This window comes from Cricetulus griseus, unplaced genomic scaffold (genome assembly GCF_003668045.3).
Source record: "Cricetulus griseus strain 17A/GY unplaced genomic scaffold, alternate assembly CriGri-PICRH-1.0 unplaced_scaffold_85, whole genome shotgun sequence".
Classification (NCBI taxonomy): domain Eukaryota; kingdom Metazoa; phylum Chordata; class Mammalia; order Rodentia; family Cricetidae; genus Cricetulus; species Cricetulus griseus.
Window position 1 is genome coordinate 3,052 of NW_023277427.1, and position 10,917 is coordinate 13,968.

At 44.0% G+C, this 10,917-nt stretch overlaps 1 protein-coding gene across 1 annotated transcript; it reads left to right on the forward strand.

Annotated features, from left to right (window-relative positions):
* Positions 1-7,324: 7,324 nt before the first annotated feature.
* Positions 7,325-10,263, forward strand: LOC113839223 (MLV-related proviral Env polyprotein). Its single transcript, XM_035453931.1, is given in 2 exon segments — positions 7,325-8,336; positions 8,381-10,263. Coding segments are annotated over 2 exon segments (2,895 nt in total).
* The last annotated feature ends 654 nt before the right edge of the window (positions 10,264-10,917 follow it).

Sequence of the window (10,917 nt, forward strand, 5' to 3'; positions counted from 1 at the left end):
CCCCCCCCAACTTGGTCCTCCACCAACTGCCCTATAGCCTTCCTTCCCCTCCCTAGGCCACAGGTTCAGTTTACTCAGGAGATCTCATCAATTTCCCCTTTCCAGGGAGACCCATGTGTCTCTCTTAGGGTTTTCTTAGTTACCTTGCTCTTCTCTGGAGTAGTTAATTGTGGTGTGGTTATCCTTTTTTTTTTACAGTTTCTATTGTGTGGGACAACTTGAAGAGTTTTGGTATTAGCTCTTCTTTGAAATTCTGGGAGAATTCTGTGCTGCAACCTTGTGGCCCTGGGCTTTTTTGGTTGGGAGTCTTTTAATGACTGCTTCTGTTTCCGTAAGTGTTATAGGTGTGTTTAAATTGTTTACCTGTTCTTGATTTAATTTTCGTATGCCATACCTATCCAGAAAATTGTTCATTTCTTTTATATTTTTCAGTCTTACAGAAAATGGGTTTTTGAAGTGTGACCCGATGGTTCCCTGTTAATATGTCCCCCTTTTCATTTCTGATTTTGGTAATTTGGGTTTTCTCTGTGCCTTTTGGGTTGTTTGTGTAATGGTTTGTCTATCTTACTGATTTTGTCAAAGAACCATCTCTTTGTATCCTTGATTTTTTTTAAATTGTTCTATGTTTCTATTTAGTTGTTTTCATTCCTGAGTTTGATTATTTCCTACTCCTCCTGGGTGAGTTTGCTTCTTTTTTCATCTAGAGGTTCTAGGTGTGCTGTTAAATTGCTATTGGGACATTTCTCCAAATTATTTAAGCATTTAGTGATAATTTTCCTCTTAGTACTGCTTTCATAGTTTCCCATAAGTTTAATTATGTTGTATATTTATAATAAGTCAGGCTTACCTTCTATATACTTTACTCTTTCATGTCTCTTAATTGACTTTACAACTTTGTTTGCCACTCTGGTGCTCTGTTTCTTCAGTCAGATCTGCTTGATCACCACTTACGTACTTGTCCTTAAGTAAAACCTACTGGATCACTACTTCTGAATTAATCTCTGTCTTCTATATCAATGCCCTCCTTGTTATTTTGGACTCAGCCTATTGTGGGCCCCTCATCATCTCTACCAATGTATAGGTGAAATGTTCCTCTCTTCAGCGATCCTTATCTGGACCTCCATACTCAAAACGATTTACATTTCTAAAATACTTTGTTTATACATTTTGAAAAGCATTAATATCATTGACCTTCAAATTATAAGTATGCTTCCTATGATTTTATTATACTTAAACACATCTTTGAGACTCTTGAAGAGACAGATTGATTCAGAAGTGATTATCAAGTAGGTTTGACTGAAGCAGAATTATAGTAGAATTGCAAATGTTGTATGAAAGTCAATTAGGAGTCTTGAAAAAGCATACTTATGTAGAGAAGGTTTTCCAGAATATACAATCGCTAATCTAATTTGTATTAGTGTCTGCAGCACATAATTTCAGACCTGATATGTACTAACTCTTATTCAGCAAAAACACTAATATAAAAACATTGATCATGTTAAAGGAAATGCCATTAATTCAGTTAACCAATGATGACATGAATGAGGAGGTTGATGCAGAGTATGGATGTAATCTACTATGTTGAGTGCAGTGTATACATACATGATTTTAATGTTTTTTTAAGTGTATGTGCATATGAGCAGGTGCATGCCACAGTACGTGTGGAGTTCTGGTGTTGGTCCTTTACTACCTTGCTTGAAATAAATTTTTCTATTATATATCCAGGTGGGAGTTTCTGTGGATTCTCTTGCCACCATCTCTCATCTACCCATAGGAGCCGTGGGATTATAGATCCTTATGTCAAACATCCAGTATTTACGTGGAAACTGAGGTTTTGAAATCATGTCTTCATGCTTTTGCAGCAATAAGCTTTTATTCACTCATCCATTGCCCCAGCTCAGATATAGCTATATGTAGATGAGTATTCAGAATGCCCGATGGTCTAGGGAAAGCTCACAACCCATGAAGGAGACAGAGCCAGATGTCTGAAAAATGCACCCAGTATTGTTTTGATAAAAATCACGTGTGGCAGGAGCTTCCTGAAGATTGTCAGCCAGTCTAGGATGGGTAAGTTGGGCTGGCATGTTTGAAGCCCAGGTGCCTCTGGAGTATCGGGCCTTTGGAGTTTGTTGGATAGAGGCTGCAACAAAAAATTTCCAAACTAGTTTAGGGCCTTAGGGAAAAAAGAGAAACGAACCAAGCAGCTAGGGTTGTGACTCTGGCATGAGCCCTGCATCTAGTTCGGGCCTTTGTTGGTGGCTGCAAAAACAGGCAAGTGGTTTTTTGTGAATTTGTGCCTTAAATTTGGGCACCACTTGTACCAATGCTCCAATTGGACTTAGTAATAAAAGCCCAGTGTCAGAGATAGGGGTAAATGCTGTGAGATCAGAGAGACAATGAAGCAAAAACACAGCCAACTTACCTACTCGAATTCCCAGCCAAAAAGAGACTTAGCTCCTGTATTTTTCTGCCATGCATTCTCCTCTCTCAGCAGTCCAGCCATCTCACTTCCTGTCTGTCTGTACAAACCTCCAGACCTCTATGGCTAACTAGTGTCTAGCTCTGTCCTCTGATCTTCAAGCAAGCTTTCTTTGTTAGAGTCCAAACAAGATATCACCACAGCTTTCCTTTATTTTTTGCCTCTAATTCATCATCTTTATCACAGAAAAATCTAATGAAAATGCTATAAATTACATTTCCTTTTGTCCAAAGCTATATTTTTTTGTCTTTCAATAAACCCTATTGCCATAACTCTATCAATATTGACAACCACTTTACCTAACACAGGTTCCTTTTTTAGGTTCCTAATTCCCTAACACAGGGAAAGGTATTAGTCTGATGGTCACTTATGATGAGGTCATGCTTTTATGAAATTGTTCAAGCTGTATTTCCCCTTTGAATGTACGTTTTCATTCTCTAGATGAAGTATTTTTAAACATCTCCCCTTTTATTCACCTATCCCCATTTTCCACCCCTTCTCCAACTCTCCCATGTGTTATTGATCTCTTTCTTTTGTAGTGTTGAAGACTGAATCCAGGGATTGTGAGAACTGTCTATAGTTAATTTTGTTACCTATATAAATTTTGAGAATCAAATTTTGATGAGATGCTCAGGGTGACTTTGAACACACCCTGTAACTCAGGATGGCTTTGAACATGGGAGCCTATGGTTTAGCTTCCTGAGTACCTGGGATTATAGACTGTAGCCACCATATTCCACCTAAAGATTTCTATGTTCTTAACCACTCAGGGTTAGGCAACCTACGAAATCTGATCTTGAGTATCATTCATGTGAAATATGGGTTTCCCTTGACCTGCAGATGCCAATCAATGGTTTCTTAACTGTTTTATCATCCTCTTGTTATTTACATTCATATATTCTAATTTGGTAAAAGTGTAGTATCAATACCCTAAACAAATAGAAGAAAAAATTCTAATTTTATTTGAAGATACTTTGTTTTTCTAGAAAAGTAGAGCAAATTGTGAGAAATAAGGCTTTTTGTCTGACCAGAATATCTTGAAAAAACGAATTGGTACATAAAATTTGCTGTCAGTGAGATTCTATTTTCTCCCCAAGTCCACAGTACTGTTTTTAAGCTCAAGTTGAACATTTCACTATGGCAAAATGAAATAAATTACCCTGCATCATCCTGAAATAGAAAAAAATCTATCCTGTATGTTATAAATTAAGCTAAAACATCAATATAATTGTTGAGAAAAAAGAATCTCTTTTTGATTATTTGATGCAGTCTTATTTGAAAAAAATAATTCTGTTGGTTCAGAACTAGTCTTGCCTTTCCATCTCACCTTCTTTCTCATTAATAAGATACCACAATGCTGAAATTTCTTTATTGTACTTGCGACATGGTCCACACTAAAAATGCATTTGTTATTTATCTGAAAATGGCATTTAAAGTGGAGAGGATCTTGGATTTTTTCTGGTAAATGAAACCTATCTGAAACCAAATACTTGCCAAGTTCTCATTTCTAGGAGCCATGAAATGCATATCTCCTCTTCTCCAGCCAGTCGCTAAAGCCAGACTCTTTTTTGTTTGTTTGTTTTGCTTTTTCGAGACAGCGTTTCCCTGTGGCTTTGGAGGCTGTCCTGGAACTATCTCTTGTAGACCAGGCTAGTCTTGAACTTACAGTGATCCACCTGCCTCTGCCTTCCGCGTGCTGGGATTAAAGGTGTGCACCACCACTTCCCGGCCATAAAGCTAGACTCTTACAAGGCATATTAGAGCCTAGACACTTCCCTTTTGGTACCTCTCTATTAATTATTTCCCTTAACTTGTTGATGCTAACACCTTAGTTTCAACCCTCATCACTTTCTCTCTGGATTTTTGAAGTAGCATCCTCAGTGGTATCCATACTTCTTAATCTTGGATATTTATATCCTTCAATCTGTTCTAAATCTTTTCTCCACTGTCTTCCTCAACTCTTCTGCACATTGTTTTCTAGTCATTCTTTTATGAACATGCTATTTTATTTCTTATTTCTTACTATATTTCTTCATTGATTACAGTAGATTAGAATAATAAATACCTGCTACTTTACCTGATGTTTTAACTTTTAGGTTTCCAAGGTCTGCAACGCTGAAAGCTATTTCTTATTACTGTGTACTTTTTCAGCTAATACATGAATCTTCAACACTGCTTTTCTCTTACTGAGAACCTAATCACACTGCAGTGTTCTAGTGTTAATTTGCCCATGGAATTCATAGTGCTAGAAAGATTTATTGTGACTCACACATGCAGTTTTGTCCATGTAACTAAGATGTCACTGCCTAAGGCACAGGGCCGTTTTGCCAGGACATTGTTGAGAAGTCAAGAGATCATTCTGGATCCAAAGGGCATGCTAATTCACTAGAAGAAAGTGGATGAGAACTTGGAGACAAATCTCAGTAAGGTTTTTAATTTTGTTATTTCAGTTAATTACTTAGATTTGGAAATCTAGAACCCTAGTTTGCCAATAAATAGGAAAAGTGAAGCAAATGCTTGGCAAACCTTGACTTAAAATAAATTTCAATTTGAAGAACATAGGAGGAAAATTCTATCATTTTTAATAGTATATGATTATAGAATTTTTAGCAACCTATATAAAGAAGTAATTCAATTTACAGAGGTGAAAGGAAAGTCACCTCAAAGATTTTTAATTCAGCTGCTTTTAGTAGGAAGCATGGCTTTCTTTTAAAAGGATAACCATTGAAAAACTTTCTGCTTCTTTATACATTTATACCTCTACCTTTAATGCACCTTTGGATGTTGGTGCCCCTGGGCAACCTCAAGGAATCAGGTTATTTGTGTATGCTTTATTTCCCTCAGTAAGGCTTCTGGGCACCATCTAAAACAGTAACTTTCAACTATGGATACAGTTTAAAATCTTATTGGCAATGTATAAGAAATATGGTTATCTTGGAACTATCCCAGAGATTTTAGTTTGATATAGAGGAAGACTGAACTATGCATTTCCTAAAATCTATCCGGAAGAATTTTACATGTAATGACAGAGTGTGAAAGACCCCTGCCCCTTAGCTCTTAAGTTTGCCTCCTTCTCTGGTCGGCAGCTGATCTTAAAGATGCTTTCTTCTGCCTCTGCCTGCATCCCACCAGCCAGCCCATATTTGCCTTTGAATGGCAGGACGCTGACCTTGGAATCTCTGGGCAGCTAACTTGGACTAGGTTACCTCAAGGGTTTAAGAACAGCCCTACCCTTTTTGATGAAGCTTTACATCAGGACCTGGCAGAATTCCGGGTTCGGTACCCCGCACTAATCCTCTTACAATATGTAGATGACATCCTCTTGGCAGCCAAAACCCAGGGGGAATGTAAGGAGGCCACTCAAGCCCTCCTCCAGACTCTTGAGAGCCTAGGGTACCGAGCATCCGCCAAGAAGGCCCAGATATGTCAGAAACAGGTGACCTATTTAGGATACAAGATAAAGGATGGACGGCGATGGCTAACGGAAGCCCGTATGCGAGCCATCTTAGACATTCCCACCCCACAAAATCCCCGCCAACTGAGAGAGTTCTTGGGAACGGCAGGCTTCTGCCGCCTATGGATCCCCGGGTTTGCCGAAATGGCGGCTCCCCTCTACCCCCTCACTCGGCCAGGGGTTGCTTTTAAATGGGAAGAGCCCCAAAAGAAAGCCTTCACCGACATCAAAAAGGCTCTCCTTGAATCACCAGCCCTGGGTCTACCGGACTTAGCTAAGCCATTTGAACTCTTTGTAGATGAGAAGAGGGCTATGCTAAGGGAGTCCTCACTCAAAAACTGGGGACTTGGAGAAGGCCCACTGCATACCTCTCCAAGAAATTGGATCCTGTGGCATCGGGATGGCCACCCTGCCTTCGAATGATTGCCGCTATAGCCCTGCTGGTAAAAGATTCTCACAAGCTAACCTTGGGGCAGCCTTTGACCATACATGCCCCTCATGCTGTTGAGGCAGTCATCAGACAGCCTCCAGATAGATGGCTTACTAATGCCCGAATGACTCATTACCAGACTATGCTGTTGGACAAAGACCGGGTCCACTTTGGGCCTTTGGTGACTCTGAACCCAGCCACCGTGCTCCCCCTCCCTGGGGAGCCCGAGGCTCATGATTGCTTACAGGTACTGGCCGAGGCCCATGGGGCGAGACCCGACCTGACTGACCAGCCTCTACCCAGCCCGGACCATATCTGGTTCACGGATGGAAGCAGCTTTTTGCATCAAGGAGAACGAAGGGCGGGCGCAGCAGTCACCACAGAGAATCAAGTTGTCTGGGCCCAGGCACTCCCTCCTGGAACTTCCACGCAGAGGGCAGAACTCATAGCACTCACGCAGGCTCTAAAATTGGCAGAAGGTAAGAGGCTCACCGTGTACACAGACAGTCGTTACGCCTTCGCCACTGCCCATATACATGGAGAAATTTATAGACGGAGGGGATTGCTTACCTCAGAAGGGAAAGACATTAAAAATAAGGAGGAAATCCTCGCTCTCCTAAGGGCTCTTCATCTGCCCGCCGCCTTAAGTATCATACATTGCCCCGGACACCAAAAAGGGGATTCTTTTGAAGCAAGGGTCAATCGAAGGGCAGACTTGGCGGCCCGAGAGGCGGCCCTGACTACAGACAACACTAACCTCCTGGCTCTAGAGCCCACCAACGACCGTCCCTCCCCCTCATGGGACTATGAACAAAGAGACATCCAAACCCTAGAGAAATTGGGAGCCACAAAGGAACCAAACGGGGATTGGATTTATGAAGGAAAGACTGTCATCCCCTACCGGGTAACCAAGTACCTAGTGACATTTTTACATAAGATGACACATCTGAGCTCCAAGTAGATGCGGGAGCTCCTCGAACGAGAAGAGGAATTCAATTTCCTTTTGGGGAAGAATGACATTTTAAAACAGGTAACTGAGCAATGTGATGTGTGCGCCCGAGTCAACGCATCCAGACTGAAGCTTCCTCCCGGGAACCGGGTCAGAGGCTACCGGCCCGGAACACATTGGGAGATAGATTTTACTGAGATTAAACCAGGTAAATATGGATACAAGTATCTATTATTTTTTCTAGACACCTTTTCAGGATGGGTTGAAGCCGTCCCTACTAAACATGAAACAGCCAAGATCGTTACTAAGAAATTGCTTGAAGAAATCTTTCCCCGTTATGGGATGCCTCAGGTACTGGGAACAGACAATGGGCCCGCCTTCGTCTCCCAGGTAAGTCAGTCAGTGGCCACCTTGTTGGGGATTGATTGGAAATTACATTGTGCTTATAGACCCCAAAGTTCAGGACAGGTAGAAAGGATGAATAGAACAATCAAGGAGACTTTAACAAAATTGTCACTTACAACTGGCACTAGAGACTGGGTCCTCCTACTCCCCCTAACACTCTACTGCGCTCGCAATACCCCTGGGCTACATGGGCTCACACCTTTTGAGATCCTGTATGGAGTACCTACCCCTATCATTAACTTTCTTGATCAAGATGTCTCAGATTTCGCTAACTCCCCTTCTCTCCAAGCTCATTTACAGGCCCTCCAACTAGTACAACAGGAGGTCTGGAAACCCCTTGCTCAAGCCTATAAAGACCAGAGGGACCATCCTGCCATTCCCCATTCCTACCAGATCGGGGACACAGTCTGGGTCCGGCGTCACCAGACCAAGAACCTCGAACCCCGCTGGAAGGGACCCTACATCGTTTTGCTTACCACCCCCACCGCACTCAAAGTAGACGGCATTGCAGCTTGGATATATGCTTCCCATGTAAAGCCAGCTCGACCCACCGATTCAGCCACTGCATCAGAATGGACCGCGCACGGCACTCAAAATCCTTTGAAGATAAGACTCTCTCGTACACCCTCCTGTTGATTGTTTGTCTGTTTACCCCCCATGTAGCAACCAGCCCCCATACCATTCATGCGTTAACTTGGCAGGTTCTTTCCCAGACCGGGGAGGTCATTTATGAGACCACCAAAAACCATGCCCTCGGTATATGGTGGCCTACATTGACACCCGATTTCTGTGACTTGGTCGCTGGTCTAGATATCTGGGACATTTCACATTGTTACCCTAAAGCTTGCAGCAATGGCAACGATTTGCCACGAATGCGCAGGTCACTCCAAAGTTAGAGAGAAACCACTCCTGGATACAGCAGTCAATGGGCCAAAGACCAACTGTCGGGCAAGGACTTTTATGTCTGCCCTAGAGACGGACGGGCCTGGAAGCAGACTCAGACTTGTGGGGGTCATGGACAATTTTTCTGTGCCGCTTGGGGATGTGAAACAACAGGGGATGCTTACTGGAAGCCTTCATCCTCATGGGACAAGATTCAGGTAACCAGAGGATGGCAAAAGGGCTCCACCGGTACCACCTCTATGCCTCTCCTCATTTCCTTTACGGATAAGGGTAAGAAAGCAACAGAATGGCAGAAGGGATATGTTTGGGGCTTTCGCTGGTACCTGTCGGGACCAGACCGGGGGGCCATCTTCAAAATTCGACTCAAAATAGAAACTATCACCAAAACCATAGGCCCAAACCCAGTTCTGACAGACCAGAAACCTCCCACCAAGCCTCATGGGTTTCGGCCCCATAGGCCTCTACCCCATCTCCCACCCTCGCCAACGCCCTCATCCAAAACTACTACCCTTACGGTTAAGACTCCAGTTCACATCCCCACCTCCCCATATCCAGGGACAGGGGACAGATTACTTGAACTGATACAAGGGGCTTACTTGGCCCTCAATTTCTCAGACCCCAGCAAGACTCAGTAATGCTGGCTATGCCTAGTTTCCCAGCCCCCGTATTATGAAGACGTAGCAGTACTGGGCAACTACTCTAACCAAACCTCAGCGCCTACCAATTGTGGAACTGCCATGCAGCACAAGCTTACATTGTCTGAGGTCTCAGGAAAGGGACTATGCATAGGCAGGGTTCCTCCCTCATATCAAGAATTATGTAACCAAGTAGAGCCATTATCTCAGGACAGCCGATACCTTGTTGCCCCTTATGGAACTTATTGGGCTTGCAGTACTGGTTTGACCCCTTGCGTCTCTACCACCATCCTAAATGCCACTACTGACTTTTGTATATTGACAGAACTTTGGCCCAGAGTCACATATCACCAACCTGAATATGTTTACATGATACTAGAGAAGTCAACCCGGCATCAGAGGGAGCCAATGTCCTTAACCGTGGCCCTATTACTAGGAGGAATAACTATGGGAGGTATAGCAGCTGGCATAGGGACCGGTACTGTTGCCTTACAGGAAACTAGTCATTTCAAACTTTTACAGCAAGCCATGCATACTGATATCCAGGCCCTAGAAGAGTCAGTCAGCGCACTTGAGAAATCCTTAACATCACTCTCTGAGGTAGTCCTGCAGAACAGACGAGGGTTAGATTTATTATTTCTACAGGAAGGAGGACTATGCGCTGCCCTCAAGGAAGAATGCTGTTTTTATGCAGATCATACAGGAATAGTTAGGGACAGCATGGCCAAACTTAGGGAAAGGCTTAAACAGAGGCAACAGCTATTTGAGTCTCAACAAGGATGGTTCGAAGGATGGTTTGCTAAGTCCCCCTGGTTCACTACCCTCATATCCACGCTCATGGGACCTCTGGTTATTCTATTTTTGATCCTTATATTTGGTCCCTGCATTCTGAACAAGATGACTCAATTCATCAGAGAACGACTATCTGTTGTACAGGCCTTAGTCTTAACTCAACAATACCACCAGCTAAAGCAAATAGATCTAGAATATCCAGAGACCTCTGAATGAAAGATTCCATTCAGTTACAAGGGAAATGGGGGAATGAAAGACCCCTGCCCCTTAGCTCTTAAGTTTGCCTCCCCCTCCGGTCAGCAGCTGATGGGGCGCGCGGCGGATTCCTCGCTCCTGTGCCTCCCCGATCTCCACTCCCGCCGGCCTCCACTTCCCCCGCCGCCGTACGTCCGGCCGCCGGTTCCCTCCAAAGCTGGTCCACCCCGGCGGGGCCCCCATGCCCCTTGCCCACCCGCCTGGCACTGCGCCCCGGGGCTGGGGCTGAGCAAGGAGCCCGCGAGGAGCCCCGAGGGCGAGCACCAGGTGGGCCGGCACGAGGGCGAGCACCAGGTGGGCCGGCACGAGAGCGAACACCAAGTGAGCCGGCCTGGGGCCCTGCCCCCGAGCCCCCGCCCGATGAGGAACACTCCGTCCCAAGGTCTCCGCCCCCAAGGTCAGCCATCTGGACGTGGAGGGGGAATTGAGTCTGTTGTACCAAACACCACAGACCTTGAGAATATGCTGGTCTGGAATGGCTCTGTGCCTCATTTGAACCACCCAATAGAAATGACTCTGTACTTTACCTCATTTGAATGACTCTGTATTTCACCTCATTTGAATAACACTGTACTGCACCTCATTTGAATAACTCTGAGTAGCGCCTCATTTATA